Source organism: Maniola hyperantus, chromosome 11, assembly GCF_902806685.2.
Source record: "Maniola hyperantus chromosome 11, iAphHyp1.2, whole genome shotgun sequence".
Classification (NCBI taxonomy): Eukaryota; Metazoa; Arthropoda; class Insecta; order Lepidoptera; family Nymphalidae; genus Maniola; species Maniola hyperantus.
The window spans coordinates 12,663,380-12,686,855 of record NC_048546.1 but is presented as its reverse complement, the minus strand read 5'-3'; the positions used below and the strand labels follow the sequence as shown (position 1 = coordinate 12,686,855).

The 23,476-nt window shown below is 37.0% G+C and overlaps 1 protein-coding gene across 4 annotated transcripts in view; it reads left to right on the top strand.

Annotated features, from left to right (window-relative positions):
* LOC117986487 (uncharacterized) overlaps nucleotides 1-23,476 on the top strand; it is a 176,207-nt gene that overhangs the window by 146,603 nt on the left and 6,128 nt on the right. For all 4 annotated transcript variants that reach the window (XM_069501708.1, XM_034973323.2, XM_034973321.2 and 1 more), the window contains 8 exons: nucleotides 2,516-2,665; nucleotides 19,256-19,645; nucleotides 20,296-20,602; nucleotides 20,824-21,032; nucleotides 21,713-21,819; nucleotides 22,122-22,254; nucleotides 22,504-22,608; nucleotides 22,898-23,061. In XM_069501708.1, coding sequence (XP_069357809.1) covers nucleotides 2,516-2,665; nucleotides 19,256-19,645; nucleotides 20,296-20,602; nucleotides 20,824-21,032; nucleotides 21,713-21,819; nucleotides 22,122-22,254; nucleotides 22,504-22,608; nucleotides 22,898-23,061 — 1,565 coding nt within the window. The remainder of the gene's footprint in view (nucleotides 1-2,515; nucleotides 2,666-19,255; nucleotides 19,646-20,295; nucleotides 20,603-20,823; nucleotides 21,033-21,712; nucleotides 21,820-22,121; nucleotides 22,255-22,503; nucleotides 22,609-22,897; nucleotides 23,062-23,476) is intronic.

The window sequence follows — 23,476 nt, the reverse complement described above, 5'->3', positions numbered from 1 at the left end:
CATGATATTATTGCTGCGTTGCATAGGGGTTTGCATATGTATGCAAAACAGACTTTTTGTGTATTTTTTGTTAATTAGTTATTTTATCAAATAATAAATTTATCATCTATTATTTTGTAAAATCGCGAATTTGAAATAATAAATTTTTAAATGATATTTTAACATTCAGCAAATTTGCAAAGTAAAACATTTGTGAATAAAATATTTGTCAAATGATCTTTTGTAAAATGACATGTTTGCGGTATACGACGTTTGTGATTTGATTAGTTTTTCAAAAGTTTTTGGTGAACTGATAATTTGTCATACGTTTTTTGTCATTCATTAGTGAACCAACTCCGAAACCTAAACTATGAAAAATGTAACATTTCACTTTTAAAAAGGTAAAATTGCACATTTAAGAGGTGCGTTTTCACCAAACTGGACCGGAGTGGACGTGTGCTGTAAACTAAATTTTGTTTTTATTATTATTGCCTATAAGTTCATCATCATCATGATCAACCCATAACCGGCTCACTACAGAGCACGGGTCTCCTCTCAGAGTGAAAAGGTTTTGGCCATAGTCTACCACGCTGGCCAAGTGCGGATTGGTAGACTTCACACACACCTTTGAGAACATTATGGAGAACTCTCAGGCATGCAGGTTTCCGCACGGTGTTTTCCTTCACCGTTAAAGCAAGTGATATTTAATTAATTAAAACGCACATAACTCCGAAAAGTTAGAGGTGCGTGCCCGGGATCGAACCCCCGACCTCCGATTAGAAGGCGGGCGTCCTAACCACTAGGCTATCACAGCTTCCTCTCTCATTAATCTGATTTTATGAAAACACAATATGTGACCAATACAGTCTGATAGTCCACATTTGCAGCTCTAATGAATACATGCTTTTAGGGTGCGATTTCATTGAAGCCGAGCAGACTGGATACAGTAGCCGACAAGAAATATTGTACACCGACCTTTAGAATGAGATTTCGGCTTTGTAGAGCGTTGTCTCTGTAACTCATACCTATGTGACGTTTTGTCGGTCTCAAACGGCAGAGACAATGTTCAACGAAACCGCTATCTCTTTCTAATGGTCGATGTACATTACTTTCGGCCGCGTACAGCATTCGGTCATTGATCCCTACATCCTATACATCATTGACCTAATGTCCATAATACCTATTATGTGAATTGTGGACGTCCATTGAGACACCCGAGTGAGCTAGATACATATTTGACGCGACCTCCCCAGATAATAATATTTGATTATATTAAAAGGGGTTTGTTCGTTGTGCGGTCCAGACAAACGTAGTTTGGCTATCAATTGAACACTGACAGATTCAACTCAATGAAGTTTTCTAGGAACTAATATCTACGTCTGTGGTTTTCCAGATTTCTGTTAAAATATTCAGTTTCAAAGTTACACGATCTAAAGAATCAGTAGGTACCCTTATTATAAATGCGAAAGCATAAGCTAGTAACTAAAAAAAAAAGTTTACCAAGGGGTAGTATTCAAATGAGACCCAAACTACGTTTGTATGGAGCCCACGACGGAGACGGAGAGTCCTATGTTAAGATATGGAATTTAGAACGGCCTTGAAACTTCATGAGAGCATCGCAAATGCTGTGTTGCGATACGTGTCACCCACTAAACTATAGGCGCCGCCGCTTGCGTCACTGATCCATTGTTGTGTAGGGCGACCACGATGAACAGCCGTACCGAACTATTGGGGACTTCAAGCACTATGCGACCACAACCACGACCAGAAGCCGCAGCGGCCATGTAGTCATGTGCGCGATACGTAAAGACTTGATACTTTGTGTGGACGCTGCGGCCACTGGCCGTGATCGTGGAAGTACAAAAAAAGTAAAAAAGATACTCTCAAATATAGCGACTATTTATTCTAAGTTTTTTCCACATTTTTGTAGCAATTTTGCAGCTCTTTTGTGTAAGCAATCGTTAAATGGAAAATACTCTTTTTCAAAAGTGAATATGGCATCTTCTAGGCAATCACTCTCCAAGACCTCAACATAGAATGATTGTCATCAAGTCTATCCTGTATAAAAAACCTTGACCGCCCTGCCAAAAAACGAACTAAAAGGACTTTTTCACATTTGAAAATGCCACACCACACAACCGCCGATCCTATGATAAATGCGAAAGTATGTTTGTTTATTGATTTATTGGTATGTTTGTTTGGCTTTCAATCACGTCGCAACGGAGCAACGGATTGTCGTGAATTTTTAGCATGGTTATAGTTAAAGACCGGCAGAGTGACATAATATGCTACTTTTTATCGCGGAAAATCAGAGTTTCCCAGGTTTTTTAAAAAACTAAATCGTCGCGGGTATCAGCTAGTGGTGGAATAAAGAAACTCAGATAGTATTATGTACTCGCATATATGTAGCTACCCTGAAAACATTACACTCGTTTTTTGGGCAGTCGTGTAAAAAACAATGCCCACCAACACTAAATTAGAAAGTCCGTGAGCCTTGAGACTTGTCCGGTAATGTAACATGTGAGGGTGTCCACAGTCGTGCGGGCAGTGCCGGAGCGCGGCGGAGCGGGCGGCGGCGGCGGCGCGCGAGGTTACGCGGCTCGCGGACGCGCTGCGCGACGCGCGCGACCAGCTCGAGCTCATGGAGTTCCGGCTGCTCGAACTGGAGGACGCAGCGCCTGATAAGGTGAGCTAGCGTCGAGTGATGTGTGTTCACCTTTATTTTATTTTTCCGTGAATATAAAAGAAAAATAATTTTAGTGAGTTTTGTTATGCAAGGTGTAATGTTTGGTTGTGTTTATGATTATTACCAGGTAAGTAATTTATTATGGTAAATAATTATCATTTTGTACGCTTTCCGTTATTGTGTATTTTCTATTTTCTATGGTAAATATTACCTACGCATAGTATTTAAAAAAATATAATATATTTTGATGATGGTGTAGGTATTAGAGAAATATAAAAAAACATAGTGAGTTTTAATATGGCATATAGGTAGTGTGGTTGGTTGTTATCAGCTTGATAATTATGGTAAATATTACGCTTAGGTACTTACTTACACTCTTTTTCATTTTTATTTGCCAATATTTTTTATTGCCTCTTTTTAAGTGTACCTATCCTATATTTTTAATCTTTGTAATATTGTATTTTAAAGCAAATCAAGTTTTATCAATGTTTAAATTAAATTTATAAATAATAATAATTTACGCGCGAATGAGTTGTCAATTTAGTTTAGACATACAGCATACAGCCGTACTCTGAGTCGCTTAATCGTTAGGTACTTAAGTTTAGTTAAAACGAGATTGAGCTATATCTCTCACATAAATCCGTCTCGTTTTAACTCAATCTTAAGTAACTATTAGTGACTCTGAGTACGGCTGTAAGTATACTAAAGTTTAGTCTACGTTACAAACTTAACATTGATTTCTGCGACAAAGTGTTTACAGTACGCACTACGCGGCAGAAAATAATGTACATCGGCCTTTCGAATGACAATTCGGCTTTGTAGAGCGTTGTCTCTGTAATTCATACCTATGTGACGTTTTGTCGGTCTCAACGACAGAGACAGTGCTCTACAAAACAGCTTTCTCTTTCTAAAGAAACATCATCCTTTATTTTCTGCCGCGTACACGCGTATTTTCAAATTTTCATTTTATTCACATTATCTTTATTAATTAGTGAGGTACCTTAGGCCTAGTATTTTACGCATGCAATGCAAGCGCAGGTACAATAATAGGTAATTATTGTAATTGACTTTGTGCTAAATAAATCTTGACTTACCTATTTTCCATAATCATCCTCTAAGAGATTCTTCTTCTTCTCTTAATATATGGCTTTTTCCAGTGCCATGTCAGCACAATGCACTTTGCCAGTCTCAAGTCACTAAGAGATTACACCCATTAACTAAATAATGTTAGAGTAGTATCGTAATATTTTAACACGCTTCATTCGACGACCTCCCTGGCGCAGTGGTAAGCGCTGTGGCTGTGGTCTTAGTAGTGGGATGTCCCGGGTTCAATTCCTGGCATGTCAGGTCTGGTCTGGTGGGAGGCTTCGGCCGTGGCTAGTTACCACCCTACCGGCAAAGCCGTGCCGCCAAGCGCTTTAGCGTTCCGGTACGATGCCGTGTAGAAACCAAAGGGACATGTGTTAATAAAAACGGCCATACCCTTTCCAGGTTGACCCGTTCCCATCTTAGATTGCATCATCACTTACCACCAGGTGAGATTGCAGTCAAGGGCTAACTTGTATCTGAATTAAAAAAAATGCTATAGGGGTATGAAATTTGCGTAGTCCACGCGGACGAAGTCGCGAGCATAAGCTTAACGATAATTATAAAGATCGCAATGCATGAGAAGTTTCCTAATACAGGGGCAATTTAGTATTGTAAACAAATCGCAAATGAATGTTTTGCCCTATTAGCCTCAAACCGAAGGTTTTGGCCAGTGGAGCGAATATAAACCTATTGGTTTTTCTGTTGGCTTCTTCACTGTAAACTAGACGTTGAAAACAACAGAAAAAAAGAGTTAGTCGATATCCGTTACTTAAGTGGGTCCCTACCTATTTATTTAATTAGAATTAGTTTCCGCACTTAGGTAAAGCACGTATAGACTTAGTCTTTCATTTATTTTGTGGTTTGGTGAAATAATTTGATTAATAGTCTTTTCAAGTGCAAAAGTTAGTTTAATTCATTCGCTTATGGAAAATTAAACAAACTAAAAGAATTTGTCAAATATTATTCTTTCGCGATTTTGCACTGACGCACTCAACTAATATTATAGGACTAAAAGCTAAATAAAAGTTAATTTCAGTAAAGTGCAAAGGCAAGAGGTATAGGTAACACCACCAATATTTAAGTTGCAAACAACTGTAGTAGATTCCTACCTAGTAAGACAAAATAACTTAGAATAATAATAAGCACGTATTTAATATCAAGGCTAAAACCAAATAAACTCCATGATTTATTACTATGCACAGCTTAGTTCTAGATTTAGTCTATCAAGTCAGTGCGCATGATAATATTATAATTCAATCGAAAGGTCCAATATCCAATAACGATCAATAATTCGAAGTTATAAGTCACGAATCTAACAGGTACAGGAAGTTCGCATGACGAACACTTTATGTATTTGGTGTGGTATTTAGTTTGCTTTGAATTATAGTTCCTAACTAAGGTTTGAATGAACCGCGTGAATGAGTTGTCAGTTTAGTTACCTACCTACCTACAGATATGCAACTAGCGTGGCCCATATAGCCCCTCTCGCTCAAGCAGAGGTACTTACTTACATGGGAAATGTTATTCCTTCTATTTTTCATTCGCTTCGGCTATTGTAGCCTAGTATTATAGTACTGCAACCCACCATTGTACAATAACTTCAAAAACAAAAAAACAACAAAACAAATCAATTATTTCTTTTAAATTTTTTACAAAAAAAATAAAAACCGACTTCGATACACAAACACTAAAAATTGAAAAATAATTTAATTTATTACCGAATATATTATGTATACAAGAGTTAATATAGTTCCATAATAATACTTTTTGGTGCCGGTGCCAATTAGCTGCGCGAATCGTCTAGACTTCATATTTTTATGAGACTCCACAATGGCACCTCATTGGCACCGACCCCAAAAAATGTTATTATGGAACTATAATAACTCTTGTATACATAATATATTCGGTAATAAATTAAATTATTTTTCAATTTTTAGTGTTTGTGTATCGAAGTCGGTTTTTATTTTTTTTGTAAAAAATTTTTATTTCAAAATTTTTAGTGGCCCCATGGAATTATGCTATGACTGGTTAAAAATCTACTGTTTACTAAGTTATTACACTGATCGCGAGCAATTTACTCTTATCCGTTGAGGAGTTCCAGTATCTATCTTCGAAGATGTTCATCAGATCTTCACCAAATTTAAATGGGACCAACTTTGAAGTATACCCTTTCAAACAAAAAAAGAATTTTCAAAATCGGTCCAGGCGTCTTCGAGTAATCGGGGAACATACATTAAAAAAAAAAAAAAAAAAGATTCCGACGAAGTGAGAACCTCCTCCTTTTTTGAAGTCGGTTAAAAATACTTGAGTCAACATAACCTCACTTCACAATAGGGCTACTTCTACAGGTATTTGTTCTGAGAGTTTAGTTTACGTTTCAAATCTTTAGTTTTATGTACTTACCTTCACATTAACATCTAGATATAAGGGTCGATAAAATGTTTACCTAGCTGCCTTAGAAGTCCGGTTTATTCCGTTTATATCCACCCTAGAACAGTGAGCCTAGGGTGTGTACTCGGAAATGTGTGTCTGTCTATCCATGAGCGAATTCATATTGTTTAGTCCGGATGGATAGACGGATGGGTAGCTGTTTAGCGTCCACTTCTTCTACTTTGTCGTTACGTGCTCGTGCCTGCAGTGCTGTGGCACGCTTAACTATGCATCTCCATCTTCTCTGATGGCTGCGATGGGTTGCCTTTCATGTAAGGGGATGTCCATCGCAGACCGCACTTAATCTGCCAATACACCTACGTCTTTTTTTATTTTTATTCCGATACAAGTTAGCCCTTGATTGCAATTTCACCTGGTGAGTGATAATGCAGTCAAAGATGGAAGTGTGCTAAAATTTTTTATAATTCATGAAAAATCATATACAGCGAAATGATGGAAAAATTCTCGTTAAAGGTAACATTATTTGTTGAATCTTATCTAGGTACCTGATCAATGTAAAAATGTACATGAAATGCGTAGGCAGGTAAAGTATTTCCGCAAACATCACGTAGACACCTACTTGCTACGACGCAGCAATTCTCTATTCTACTGTCTACGCACGTCGCACGTTCCATGCTCACCGGAAAATCCTTTCCTCAATCTATCTATAATAATACTCTATCGCAAAGTCTACCTCTCAAATATTCGACAAACGAGATAAAAAAATATTTAGCTTAACAATCTTGGGGTTAGCTTCATAATTATCAGGTGAGTTAAGGAAGGGCAAGCACAACTGCGAATTTTCACAGCGCGCTTTTTAGGCCAAAATTCTGTGACATAATACTATGGTTTTATGAAGCCGTCCGCACTTGAGAAAAAAGGTACACGCGAACGACGACTTAATTTACAATTTTTAACCGACTTGTAAAAAGGAGGTGGTTCTCAACTTGGCCCGTTTTTTTTTGATGACCAGAATTCTGCGGAAAAAGTCTTCCAGTAAACTTTTGGTTTCGGAATTTCATAGGTTACACCAAAAAATTAAAATGGTTATGGTTTTACCTTTATCTTACAACGAGCTTCCTCTGCGATACTTCAAATATAATTACTTACCTACTAAGTAACCTAACTCGGGGATAATATAGTTAGCTCAGTGAAATAATTTTTCGGAGATTTCCTACCTTCTGCATCCAAACCTAACCTCTTTATAATATTTTTGTAGCTATAGAAGTAATATTTTAACTAGGTAACTCTAAAAGGTACCAATCATTTGAAAAATTTCATTGACTAGACAATGTTAGCTGTATGACTAGAGTCTAGACCATGATTGCATACCTTCAATCATAAAACCTTGCAATGATGCAGGTATGACACGCAGACGCCGCGCTGCGCTGTGTCAACGGTAATAAAATATTGTATTTATTCATCTATTACCAAGCAGTCGTGACTTTTAGTAGAAGGTGAACATAGAATCACGTGCTAAATCTATCTATGTCGGTTTTCTTAAGATTTTAAATAGGTACAATCTGAGACTGTATCGTTACTAGATCAAAGGTGCTGTAAAAACTGTTTTAAGTAAGTATTAAGTAGTTACCTACTTAATTATCCAGGGGGGGAGACTTACATTCTTAGATTACATATATCAATGTAGTATAAGTAATGTACCTACTGGTATAAAATAAGAAAGGATCATTTCTTATTAAACAATATTTTAGGTCGCACGCATAACTTCACTTGGTGACGGAATTTAAAATATGCAAATCTTTGAAATAGGACCAAATTAGTTTTAAAACTCTACCAAATAATTAAATGACTAATATGTTTTAAAAACGGGCTTGGTTTTGTGTTCGTCCATTAGCGGCCGTTAGTTGCGTAAAAAATATACGCATTTACTTTGTTTACTCGAGCGGAGGTCGCGAGAATCTTGATAAATTATACTTACTCGTAGTACAAGTTACAACAGACGATCCAATTCAGTTGCTGTCGATTTTAGCACCTGGCAATGGCACCGAGCTAATTTGACATTTATTTTTAATCCATTGAAAGTTATCTACGAAAAATTATTTTAATATCACTCAGTGAAGCAGCAATGTAGAACCAACCAATGTCAAATAAGCTCGGTGGCTGTCATTCAGTTTTAGACACTGAGTTAGCAAATCACCCCAAACACCGCGTCGGACTTATTTATCTTTGCCATCTTGTTTTTGCAAACAATACACGTTCACACAGTTGTGATTATTCTAGGTCAATTTTTGGAAAACTAACGGAAAATGAGCCAGATATGGACACTAACTCCAACACTTTTACATTTTTCACAAAAAAATAAGTACATTAAGGGTTCTTCACGGGCAGAGTTCAGGCTCCTTCACATTGTAAGAAACCTGTCATACGATATTGCCTATTTATCAAGTAGGTACCTATCAAAAATAGAGATGTTCATAGCGCTCAGCACGATCTAGACAATGATTTATTGGCTTTTGTATCTTATGCCTTTGTATTTTTTATTAGAATGATCTAACTTGTAACTACACAACAGCCTGGTAACTGAACAGAGTTTGTTGGCAGCTAAGTTGGATCGTCTATTACAAGTTGATGCTTATCTCAATAGAATCGAAAGGATAGTGTACCAAGGTTGCAGGAAATTATCTCGCTAGGCATTATTGTATGTTTACGTAACGGCTTGAGAGTTGAGACTTCGCCGTCTTTGTTTATGTCGTGTGAAATCTCCATAAAAATGTGGTTTTTGTGTCCTGTCTAGTTTTTCTGCATTTTTGTATACTGGCTAATTGACAAATGACGACCGTTACTTCTCCAGCTTTTTGTAAAGGAGATAATAATCATAATAAAATATTTTTTTTTAAGCATATCGTGCTATCGACATATTTTGATCGAAGTTTTTCGCTCTTCTGTAAAATTGTTAATTTTTACATACACACGCTTACGTTGTGTATATTTATAGAAAACTAGCTGATGACCGTGACTTCGTACGCATTTATTTAGGTTTTTAAAAATCCCGTGGGAACTCTTTGATTTTCCGGGATCAGAAAAAGCCTATGTCCTTCCTCGGGATGTAAGTTATTTCTGTACTAAATTTCATTAAAATCGGTTAAAGGGATGGGCCGTGAAAAGCTAGCAGACAGACAGACAGACACACTTTAATATTTATAATATTAGTATGGATCCAGTAGGTACCTTTAAAACAGTATTTTGATGTGGTAAGTGGTGGTAAGATAGATTAGTTTTTAGCTAGAGGCTTTACTACTAACTCTCTTAAGTGCCGTTATTTAGCAAAGATATTAAGTTTAAAGTAGCTACTGAGTAGAAGATAATCCGACGTCACAACTCACAAGTCACACACAAGGAGCTGTACAATTTTGGCGCTACCGTTTCCGTTTCCGTTTGCGCGCAAAGGCGCAATTAAAGTCTATTTATACACGCCTGTACCGTAAGCGTATCAAATGCTTGGCGAAAAGTGCTCTCAATATTATCTCTATTGTATTGTGTATTACTGAATTTAGATTGAGGATAGAAGTGGTAAAAAAGAACGTGAGTTGGTCGCCGCACAGGTGTGTAGGGCAACACCAGCGTGGGCGTTACTGTGAGAGCAAACGTATTTGCATAGTGTTACAGTTTAGTTTATCTTTATTAGGATTCTAGAGTTTCTGCCAAATAGAAGATATTCTGCCCCTGTTCCTACTCAAGGGCGGATCCAAGGGGGGGGTCACGGGGGTCATGACCCCCCCCCTGGGCTGCGTCCAGGACCTAGGTGGACCACTAATTAAAATTGTTAAACATAATGTTTTTTATATTTTTATATACCTAAATTTTATGTAAGTTCCTTCAATACTTAATCAATTTAATATAATATTTTGTATGATGGCAAAAACATTATGTTCTTGCGAACAAACGCATCCAAAATTTGAATTTTACCGCGCCACCGCTACCTTTCATCGAGATGTCACATTTCGTGTGTCGTTCTTCAATTATTGAAGAACATCACACGGCACTTGCCCAGGGCCCACGATCGATTAGGGCCCAGTAGTCCCTGCCAGATCACCAAACTATAACAGACCAACCGATATTTTAATACCCAAAAACATATTTATTTCGATAAAATCAACGGTCAAAAAAGCCATCTCAAACAAAGGACCGTAGAGATTGTTAAATAGTCTTATATCCGATCTTTATTGCCTTTACGCAAATAATAGAATATTTCATTCTTTTTCACACTTTTTAAAAAATTCCCGACAGTAAAAACCTCTAAAAGTAAAAAATAATATATATTATATACCTATAATGTATTGGTCGGATTGGTCCTTTACGTTTATTATTTATAGTAAAGTTTTTATTATCCAAGCGCTCGTTGCATCTGGGGACCCCTAAAGATAATAGAACTATTCTTTATACAACAGATGACTTTATAGTTTTTAGTACAAAATTTTTGGCATTTATCTATATCGTAATACAATATTTCTGACATTTATCTTTTCTTTTTTTGTAAATAATGTCATAAATTTTGCGCTCGCTTTGCTCGCACGTACGGTCCACTACGATTAAAAATCCCTTCCGAGATGCAAGCTATCACTGAATAGTACCTACCTACCTACATTTGGCCATGAAAAAGTACCTAACAAGATGATAGACAGACAGAAAATTTCGCGCTCGCTTCGCTCGCGCTTTTGCTCTGTATTAGTTGTTGCCCGCCCGCAACCTTGTCCGCATTGATTTAGGTTTTCAAAAAACCGTAGGAACTCTTTGATTTTCCGCATAAAAAGTGTATGCAGGTTTCCGGGATGAAAGCTTTCTCTGTGTAGTACCTGGTCAAAAAGATAGACCGTCAAATGGTAACAGATAAGTAGATAGACACGCTTTCGCATTTATAATATTAGTAGCTACCTTATGATTTTATCGTAAATATATGAAAAATTTCGCGCTCGCTTCGCTCGCGCTTTTACTTTATATTGGTTGATGCCCGCAACTTCGTCCACATAGATTTACTTTTTTAAAATTTCCGTGAGAACCCTTTAATTTTCCGGGATAAAAAGCCGTTTCCGAGTGTAAACTATCTCTGAATAGTACCAAATTTTGATTTAGAATATGGACTTTGAAAAGGTAACAGATAGATAGAAACATTCGCATTTATAATACGTCTTGAACGTGACTTATCTGCTTTCTTTGCCTATTCCAAGAAAATAGTACCTACTCTGTCAAGATCATTGGGGCTCCAATAGGTTAAAGACGGCCCTGCGTGCGGGTGTGCGGGGCGCCCCCCCCCCCCCCACCCCCGCTCGTCATACCCCGATTACCAACTCGACCTGTCGCAAGAGGTCGAGATGTTGTGACTTGACCACGACTATGTGACCCCCCCCTGGCACCAAAGCTGGATCCGCCCTTGTTCCTACTTCACAAAGACAGCACCGAACTGGTGGTAAAGTCAAGACGTAGCAACAAGGTGTCATAAAAATATTTGCTGGATTTATAATTACTATTTCCTTCCGACTAGGCCCAAATCATCATCATCATCATCATCATCATCATCATCATATACCGATAGATGTCCACTGCTGGACATAAATCTCTTGTAGGGACTTCCACACGCCACGGTCTTGCGCCCGCCGCAAGCGGATCTATCTTGCTATTCGTTTTTTTTGCCTTGGCGTTTTGTTTGCTTCTAGGGTCGACTAGACTAAGGAACTACTTAATGGACTAAGGAACTTGTAGGCAGATGATTAAAAACTTGTTCTGTTCATAATTTTAATGACAATGCCTGTGTATCATGCCCTAGGCCTCATAATGTCAGGAAGTTTATATGTATGTGGGCATAATATTATGGTTATGGTATGTAGATACCTTTTGTATTCATAGTTATAATCAAATCATCTTAATGCTTATTAGAATAAATTAAATTCAATGACCTTTCATACCAAAGCCTGTTAAAAATTTTAACTATCCCATAGGTGGCATAACTAAAGTTGTGGAACACCCAAGGGTTTTAGGGTTCCATACCCCAAGGGGGGTAGCGCAGCGGGAACTAAGCCTACGATATTATAGGTATTATATATATTATACGTCCGTCTGTCTGTTAGCGGACTGTATCTTATGAACCGTAACAGGTAGAGAGTTGTAATTTTTACAAAGTGTGCATTTCTATTGTCGTTATAAAATCAAACAATAAAAAAACCAAGATGGCGAATTTGAAATACCTACTAAGGGAAAGGGGAATATTAAATTTAGAGGAATATTAGTTTAGGGAATATTAGTTTGAAACTTAATCCTTTCGGAAAAAATATTTTTCAGGTTTAGAATTTATTATTCAGCACTGTCTTTATTATACATATATTCCAAGAATATTGCATGTTTTAAATCTCTTTTAAGCTCTAGGATGTATGCTAGTTGAAAAGATTTGTGCATTTGTATGGCTGTTCTGCCTTAAGAACTCCGTGGTAGAGGAAGTGCTATATTAGTTCTACGGTGCGAGTAATTGACCCAAATAATTGGATATTAGATTGGTATTGTAGAGTCACTATTTTCTTATATTTATCTAGGCTTAAGTGTTAGTAGATCATCACTATACATTTTGTCGGCTAGTGTGTGAATGCACCTTAATATTTAGGTGATTTATTTACCATTTTTTTTAACTAATAAAATATGGCTTCAATACTATATTGTTGTACAGTAAAGTGGTTGTAATAATGTAGTATTTGTTGTTATCTATATAGTCTACCGCCGCAGAGACGTTAGCTCTCTATGTGTGTTCTATCGCCTGTATAATGGGGAGTGCTCTGAAGAGCTTTTTGACCTCATTCCACCCTCTTTTTTTTACAACCGCACCGCGCGCCACCGTAAGGAATTTCACCCTCACCATCTGGGTGTCTGGTGCACTTCGACCGTCCGCTGCGCCAGATCCTTCTTTCCACGCACGTGCAAACTGTAGAACCAACTCCCATCGGCGGTGTTCCCACTAGATTATAACATGGGGTTATTCAAGGGGCGGACCAACAAATTACTAAAAGGCCGGCAACGCATCGGCGGCTCCTCTGGTGCTGCAAATGTTCATGGGTGGCGGTAATCACTTAACATAAGGTGACCCGCCTGCTCGTTTGCTCGCTATATATATAAAAAAAAAGTCTCTAGTGTCTCATCTCATATTTTATTCCTGGCTTTACATTAACTTCTAAAAGGTAATGTAATAGATAGCTAGTAGTTCTATTGCTTTACAATATACAATTATTGAAAAAAAGAGCTGTAGCCTGTAGGTATGTCTATCCTTTTTTCAAAATTTAATCTCCCATCTTCGAATAATCTTTCCTATATTCAACTTAATCATTTTAATGATAATTTTCCCGCTTTTTTAAAGACATTCCGAACCAGCAGTGGTAGCAGGTAGATGCATTTTAAAATTCGAAACTAAGTGGGTATTTTATAAAAGTTTATTTGAATAGAAAATGTTTCTATTCAATTAAAATCTGCCTTTGTCATCCACAACTATTTGAGTTTTCACTCGTTTCGCATGCAACATTTGTGTTACATTTTGTTATACGTAGTTACTCTAGATAAGGATAAGATAGATAAAGATAAAATAGATAAAGCAAACGGAGGTGTAAGCCTTGCCTATCGATTTTGACTTTATCGCTTATCTTCATAAGTTTATCTTTTCTGTGTGCTTTATTTTTTATAACAATACATTTGCTTTCACGTCGGTTGATTTTATAGTCTAGAAAAATATGTAGTACAAATTATGAAACGTGCTTCGGCTATGAATAATGAATTTACCTACGAGTATTTACGTCTAAACGCGACTTTTAAGTCTAAACTCAAACTCAAATGTTTTATTCAAAATAGGTAGGTACTTAATAAATTACACTTTTTGATGGTCGCTTGTTGCATATTTTGTAAGAATATATGTAGTGGTGATAATTTTTAAGCGAACTTAAAACTAAAGCTAGGTACTAAACTTAACTTTGTATGTAGGTACATGCATTCTACCTATGTATAATTTAACATTTTTCTTAGTTTTTAATTTTTATAGTGTTGGTATTTAATGGACTTCCTTTTTTAAATAATTCTACTCAAACCTTATATTTCCTGTAATGTAACCACAGTCGATTTTCTTCAAATGTTTCGTTAATTTATGTTTTGTAGGAAAACTACTACAACTCTCAAATGTCTTTGGTGTTGTTAGTCGTGATGTGAGTAGGTGGTAGTAAATTATACCTATTGATCGAGATTAGGCTGTACTGTACCTAATAGGAATCAGACGAATATGGTAAAGGCCTATTTCAAGTTTAAAAAAATTATAATGGTGAGATATGTTGTGGCCGTATGGTAATAATTAAATGCGGCAACGGTGAAAGATGTTTATTGAGAGCCGGCTTATGATCTACTCTCGCTTATGGACTAACAATAACAATAAAGAAATCTTACATACTATTGTCTTAATCGTATTGCCTAACTACTTAACCCACATAATTTTGCATCACCTCTCTTTCAATCCGATGTGCAGGCAACCTACTTCGATATATTGAAGAGTTGCATTTTTATGTTACGGCTAATATGAACATGCTACGTTTAAACTGACAATTCGTACATATTACAACTCCCCTGAAAATGTATGCGGTTACCCCTCCCCTTAAAAGAAAAAAAATGTTAGACGCTACATCGAATCAGAAGAAAAGATGATGACAATCACAAAAATAAAATCTAATGCTAAATAAAATTAAAATTATGTAAGGAAACTTACTATACTAACTTTTATCGTTACTTCCTGTGCTCAAGTGCAATTTATCTTATCTCTTACTTCGTATGGGCATACTTTCAACTTTACTTATAAATAGAAAAATCGTTATCTATTAAGTGCAAAGTCAAGGATTTAACTTATACAAAAGTTTCGAAAAAATCTCATCATAATAAAATAATCTCAAAATAGCATCATAGGTATTAGATATGTATAAGCTGAGGTATCGATTTCACAAATCGACTTCAAAAGATTCTTTGACCTATCAAATCGTCGTCATCATAAGTATACAGCTGTCGTGTAAAACGGTAAATATAAGGTTTCTATTCTAAACCCCATAATAATACGTATTATTAAGTAAACATCTCATGGTATTCATATTTCCTGGACAGTCAAAATAAATCTCTCCTAGTCTTCATCTTCCTTTCAAGTTACTTCTTCACATAATACAAATAAATAAACAAATCAACAAACGCGGCGCGTACTCTCCAAATCAATATTTAACATAACATGCTTGCAAGCATTTTTCATAACACTTATAATCTTCATCAAACTTATTTCTTTCAATAAGTATTTCAATAACATTCAACTTTTCATAAAAATTCTAGGTCTTTCACTAACACCAGCGCGGTAGATAATGATCAAGAGTCTAGACAAATATATAGTTGAATGAGGAGGTACTAAATATGCGCAAAACATCGCGTCCAAATAATAAATAACAATCATCTTCCTACGTCAGTATGTCTCAATCCAAAAGAAATAATTGTATATTTTATACCTAGCACTTCTACAACCGAAGGGTGATCAAGCCTTTGGTTTGCAGAGTCCTAATTTGTCAAAGCCGAATAAAGTCTTATATCGTCAAAACTAGCACGAAACTAGACGAAAAACGTCTGTAGGGAAAAAAATTCTCCTTATTTCATATTCATTTCCTTGTATTTGCAAATTGCATCTCGAGCAAAACCATTGTCTCGTATAACAAAACAAAATGTTCGGGTACGCGTGTGTCGTTGACCACGCGATGACACCGTTATAATTCTCTGAATTATTATATTTCGATTTTAACACCGAATATTTACGAAATAATTAAGGACCTATTCATTTATTAATTATCTATTATTATTTTAAACTATCCTACACACTATATAAAATCTTACAAATAAAGCACGAATGGAACTTATTAGTAGATAGTGGAGCAAGTATTATTTGTTATTAAAAAACCAATATTCACCTAACCTACGTACAAAATTAAATTATTTATCCAAAAAAAAATTACAATACCTACACATTCTACCTATTTGCCCATTACGAGAGATAAATTGCACTTACTTTAACTGTTAGCGACGAATTTTATCAATCAATTTCGTGACCGCCGTGTAGTCGCCGTCGTCGTCAGGACTGGTTTTGGTCATCAGGTCCGGAGGTCTGGAGCCTGCGCCTCTTCTTTACTGCATCTTAGTGGGCCGGGAAAACCCTGGACTCCTCGAACTGGGCCGGGAATACCCTGGACACCTCCTAGTTGTGGCCGGGATAACCCTGGACGCACGATGATGCTGGGCCGATCAATGAAGCTTGAGATTGTCTTCTGTTCATAAGCGATTCATTTTTGAACTTATTTCTTGATGTTAGTGTTTTTTGATTTTTAATATAGGACGTGGAATTATTTTCTTCTTTTTGTTCTAATTGAGTCTTGAATCTTGATATTCTTTAGAAAATTGTGTAGTCTTCTTCTTGATCGGTGCCCAGCCGGTGCACGCACTTAGATTAGGCATGCACCGACTGGCAAGGGTCGCCATGAGATATGTTGTGGCCGTATGGTAATAATTAAATGCGGCAACGGTGAAAGATGTTTATTGAAAGCCGGCTTATGATCTACTCTCGCTTATGGACTAACAATAACAATAAAGAAATCTTACATACTATTGTCTTAATCGTATTGCCTAACTACTTAACCCACATAATTTTGCATCACCTCTCTTTCAATCCGATGTGCAGGCAACCTACTTCGATATATTGAAGAGTTGCATTTTTATGTTACGGCTAATATGAACATGCTACGTTTAAACTGACAATTCGTACATATTACAATGGCGAGCAAACGAGCAGAAAAGTTCAAGGTAGAAATATGGCCCACTAGTCGAATAAATGTTGCATCAACATCTTTTCATGTTGCTTAGAATAAGAAGGGTTTAGGTCATAGTCAACCATGCTGGCCTAGTGAGAATTGGCAGACGTCGCATATTTTTGTGAACATTATGGAAAGCTCAGGCATGCAAGTTTCCTCACGATGTTTCATTCAGCGTTAAATCAAGTGATATTTGATTGCTTAAAACGGTCAGGTAGGCCCATTTATGGTTCTTTGTATGTCAAAACTCTACCAGCGACTTGGGAAGCAAGTTCCACTGAGAAGAGCAAGCAAGAAACTCAGCAGTTACTCCTTTTAATTAGGCAAAATACCGGGTGTAACTAAACTAAACACAATCCAATAACAATAACCATTTGCCTCATTTTGTACTTTTAGTGATTTAAAATCTTTCAAACCCGCAATGTGTAGCGCGCGAAACTCGGGTCAATGCCCCGCCTACGACGCAGCATTGACTCCGAGTGGCTTACTTACGCAACGTTCGTTGACCTCTAGCGTACGTCAGATGTTTTATTTACAATGTATCGTGAACTTTTACAAGATATAGGAATTTTTTTTGGGGTATTTTTTGTAGTACCGTACCAGTAATCATCAGTACTATCGCCTGTCTTCGTTTTTGCTAGCGTTCTAGTTACACCCTGTATAGCTATATCAATATAACAAACCATTGTACTGTTTTGTAGGCATTCTTGATCTTTACTACGATTATGTGATGCTCTACAATCATTATACCTAGCGAACATTTCGTCAGATAGTTTTAATTAGATAGTTGCGTTAAATAAAACAATCAATTTCACGGTACGTTCGCCTTCGCGGAAATAATTTTACTCATGGCATGGTTACATAGTGCCAGTTGGTGAATAGACCTAGGAGTTTATTTGTAGTGCTCTCCAAACATACGTAGTTTGGCTTTCATTTGAATATCAACCAGTCAAACTCAATGAAATTTTGAGGATACGTTCTAGGAAGATATTAGTTTCTAAAATGTGTCTAAAAAATTGCATCGACTTTGATTGCTTAATATTCAAATGAGAACCAGAATATGTTTGTATGGAGTGATTGACGTCGAGTCCCCTGTTAGGAAAGCCCTGGGGCAAAGAAACAGCAATCAATTTCAAATCTAGCATAGGGTGTATAAGTTGTACCAGTAAATTCACGTTTTAGTGTTCACTACACTATCTATTTGGTGATGAATGATGATAAAAAGAATACCCGGTTGAGGGCTCTTCTCAGACCTGGGCGCGTTTGAACCCTCGTAGCTTTAGTTTTAAGTTTACATAATTAATTATCACATCTTACAAATTCAACAACTGACAATCAAAAAGTATACAATTGTACCCAATTTGAATAAATGATTTGACTTGGACTTGCTTTTGATTTTATCACATTGGCAAAATTGTCAAAATTACTGTCCACGTCGGTTGTACTTGTAGAACTTTTGAAACGCGAGTTAACATCGCAGTAACAGCGTTAGAAACTCGCTGTATGTAATAGAGCCTTAACTAGCCTCATGCACGGAAATCTCAGATCCCTATCAAACGAATAGACACGAGCGCTTTTGTAGATACCTTTTGTATTCATAATCTTAATGCTAATACCGTTCATAACAATGCCTTTTTAAGAACCTTAAATTATTCCGTAGGCGGACATAACTACTTCCAAAAATAGTATTTGCCCACGCGTTCTGTGTTTCCTAACTAAAAACTAATCGGGCTGTCATTTTATGTTGAAGATTTAAATGTAAATCACATAGAGCATGAAGATTTGAATATGAAACGTAGTGTTTTAAATGCTCAAGTATTCAAAATAGTGAGTAGGTACTTATCATAATTTAAAAAATGAATAAAGTTACTTAGGTAAATATTTAATCAAAATTCTAAGCTAAGCGTATATTTTAATAAGACGGACATAAATAAATCACCAAAATCATCAAAAGCGATGACTAACTAAATTATTAACCCGCACAACCCCCGCGCTAACCCGGTGCAGACGAGCGCGGGTGACGTGACATTTGCAGCACCAGAGGAACCGCAAATGTGTTAGCGGGTTTTCCGGAATTTGTTGGTCCGCCCCATGAATAACCCCATGTTGTAATCTAGACTTCGTCATAGACCTATCGCCGTAAAGAATTGCCACGTTTACCTAACAGTAAAGGACAATTTGAGAAATCTAATTGCTATATTTGCCTTATTTCCAGGGTGCTAGGGACAACCTAACAGACTCGGATTCGGGCTGCGTGTCCCCAGGGTCCCGTATAAAAGACTCCGCCTCTCCAGAACTTAAACGAATGGACTCCGGATACAAGTCCCCGCACATGCCGAGCAGCCCCAACCCTCGGAGGCATCTCACGACACCACACGATGACTTCAAGGAAGACTTCGCCAAGGCCCAAGTCCTCGCGGACATCTTGGATAGGAACTCGGAAACCAGTGATTCCCTGAAAAGCAATCCGGTGAAGGACCACCTAGAACAGATGATCCTGAACGCGGCTTCGGCTGAGGATAGGGGTTGCTTGGAACAGGTTTTGATGATGCTGTATAACTTCCAAGCGTTGAGCAGTTCTGTTAGTGAAGACGAATGCTATCAGGTAAGACTTCGATATAGATAAACGTAGAAACTGACTGACTGATATATCAGCGTACAGTTCAAACCACTAGGTCTAGGTAGAAACTTGGGTTTTTGTAGGCAAGTTTTTCTATAACGTAGACCACATCATAAAAAAACCTTAGTGAGCAAGGATTTTAAGAAACATCTGAGAGAAGATGGGCGGTGAGCTTGTTTATAATAATAAACTAGATGTTGCCTACAGCTTCATCCACGTGAATTTAGGTTTACTCGTAGGAACTCTTTGATTTTCCGGAATAAAAGTAGTCTATATGCAAGTTATCTCTGTACCAAATTTTGTCAAAATCGATTTTAACGTATGGGCCGTGAAAAGTTGACAGACAGACAAACAAAAAGACAGACAGACACGCTTTCGCATTTATAATATTAAGTATGTATTGTAAGTTACTTTTTACGACAAAGTTTTCAAGAGACACCATTAAGCCAATAAAACTTTTATTGAAAGACCTTTGTACAGAAATAATGTCAAAATTAAAAAAAAGTTGAACTTTCACCGCTTTGACTTTTTATGTCTTTCACTGTCACAACAAAACCACAACAACAACAAGCCATGTATGATGTAATCATCATAAAATAACCTGTGTAAAATAATCCAACCCGTTTCCGTTCCAGACAAAACCTAGAAGAATAAGCGATCTGAGACTAAAATCTGATATCGACATTCCCTCGCACAAAACCCACAAAGCAATCGCAACTGTAACACCGTACCAACAGAAAGGCTACAAATCGGAATCGCTGGAAAGTCTTTGCGAAGAAAGGAAACCAAATAACATATTGCAAGAAAGCGGCATCTTCGAAGGCGTAGAAACTGAATGTAAAAGCACTCAGACTGATATCAATGACAATTTTGAATATTCTGGTGAACTTAACACTGAAATACAACGACTGAATAGTATAAGGGAAAAGTTAGAGAAACAAGGTAAACAAAATCTAATTTGAAATATCGGTGCTTATATTCGTTGTAGTCATATTGCTTATATTTGACGACAAGATTTGGACAAGGGATCACAAGCTTAATTCGCTAATATCCACAAAAACACACATCTGTATGGTAAACATTATGGAACACCGGGTTTAGAGTTTCACAAACAGTTATACATATAAAATTACTAATAAAGATTTTATTCGTTTAATTTTAAGGTGTTAGAAATAGGACGCTAAGTAAGGACGACGGGGATAGCCTGGAGTGCAAGTGTGTGAAGCTGGGCAAGAAACACAAACAGTATTACGAGAGGAGGCTTAAGTTTTTGGAGGGAAAAATTTCAATATACGAAGCGGCGCAAGACGTCAAGGAGGCGAAGTTAGCGCAGAGGTTGCAAAAGGAATTTCTGCTCGAAAATAAAATACAAGTGAGTACCTATATACCTACTCAGTACTATAACGTAAATTAAATATACGAAGCGGTGATAGATCGGCCTGTCGATTCGGTCCCGAGCACGAACATCTAACTTTTCGAAGAAACACAACGCAAGCAACAAAATGTGTTTGGTTTGAACATTTTAATTAGATAGACCATGCACATATTATGTACATTTAATGGTTTAACTGATTAAAGAGTTTTTCAAACGTTGCTTAAATGACAAGAAGTGAAAAAACCAAGGAACGATTGATGAAACGCACCTCTTTGGCTGGGCACTGCTTATTGTTGCCCTTATGAGTGAGGGAATTAGTGTACGGATTTGCTTCTGTCTTCGAGGGCCAGGGTTATGATTTTGACGATCAAAAAACTATACAATGAGTTAAAAATATGGCAGTTATTTCGAAATTTTGTTTATTTAAATAAATGTAGGTAACTGTAGGTTCATATACCTAAACAGACATTTCAATTTTGTATATTTGAATAAATGTAGATTTATATAGACTGATGAATTTAAATGATCTAGTTACTTTTGCAATAGTATGGGTAGCAATTAATATATGCACGACATCATAAAGTGTTTAATATAATTGCGGTGATATAAAACAAGTTGTTGTTTAACATGCATATACATGAGCAGTAAGGTTTAATTTGTATGCAAATGCTTTGCAGGAACTCGAATCGCAGCTGTTGGACCTTCAAGATAAATACGAGAGGCTCGAGGAGGAGTGTTGTGAACTGGAAGAAATAGAAAATGATACTCGCTTGCATTGGCAACAGTAAGTAACTGGTATCTATGATCGTAGGCTCATTTTAGATGTTAATGAATATAAACATGTTTATGCCAAATTATATCCAGCACATTAAAATCGCAAGATTACAATGAGCTGGACACGTATGACATTGGAACCAAATAAACTAATGTCGACACATCGAAACAGGCGTAGAAGCATTGATAGGTCAAAATTTAGATAGTTTAGATGGGGTGAATGCAAATGGCATGAAAAGTTGAAAAACGAGCGTAAATTATAGAAATCGGGTAAAGAGGGAATGTAAAATATAATAATGATAATATTTTCAGGCTTGAAATGGACTATGAGCTCTGTTCGGCGCAACTAAGAGACATGACGGAGCAGAGGGAATGTTCGCGAGCGCAGGCCGAGCGTCTCATGGCTGAACTCACTAAGAGAGAATGCACGCTTAAGGCTAGAGAGGTACCTTGAACACTCTAGCTACTCTTCTTCTGACCTAGACGAACTTAAATCAAGAATGGTTTTCGAAGTTGTGTCGAAGAATTTATTAAACACATTAGTATGGCTAATTCTATTGTTAAACTAAATTGACAGGTCCAAATTGAATGCTAACCTTTCCCGCAAGGACCAGTATGAAAGAGAGAAGAAAAAAGTTTCCTTGAAGTTGTGTAAAATAATAATGTACTTGAGATTTAAATATTTGTGTTTCAGAATGAACTACTATCAAGGTTGGAAGGTTTAGAAAAAGCAGTACCCGCCCTTATAGCGTGGAACGTTTTGCAAGCTGTGGGGGCTACTATTTCAACAGGGGGTCAGGTATGTTTGACATGACACATTTTTATTCGAAGACAACATAGACCTTAACTGCAATCTTAACGACTAGTGGTGGAGCAGATGATGATAGCGATGATCTTGGTAGGTTGCCGGTGGTACCTAGAAACAGTTGAAATCCCCTACCAGACCAGAGACAATTTAGAAATAGTAGATTCTTACATTGCCCTGGCCCAGGAGTGGAATTCGAGACCTCGCAGCGTCACATCTTTTTTTTGAACGCTAAATTGCTTGAACGTGATCGCATTTCAGCTAGATTTTCCAATTTTTTCAGTATGCTTTAATGAGCCGCATGGGTCCCTTCAGTACAGACGCGAAGGAAGCAATTAGTCAATTGAAACGCGAAAAGCGGGAAGAATGCGGTACAATAGCCGTCTTCAACGAAATGAAGACCTTGGCTGCGCCGGCCATGCAGGAGCTGCAGCGTCAAATTACTGTGTAAGTAATACATGACCTCTGTGTGTACCCTGTCCAAGGAAACGAACTAATATGGAGTAAGGAACCGCGCGTCAATGGTTGAGTGGGCACGTTCACGTTGGGACCAAAATATCAATCTTCGTAACTTCACATGTTTCTGTTACTGATTTTTGTTTACATTGTAGTCACGTTCCAGAAACTAATATCAGCTGTTTCTGTGGTTTGCCAGATTTCTGTTAAAATGTGTTAATATTTCAAAGTGCACGAGAATCAAAAATTCACATAACTACAAATCTTTGAACCCGCTGTGCTTTAAATTTTGATACTATTTTAGGAATAACTGATTCTCAGTTTCAAGACTGCTTTTACAATTTTAACAATCGCTGTACAATTTTAAAAGAGGAAGAAGATTTAAATTAATAACCAATGAAAAAAA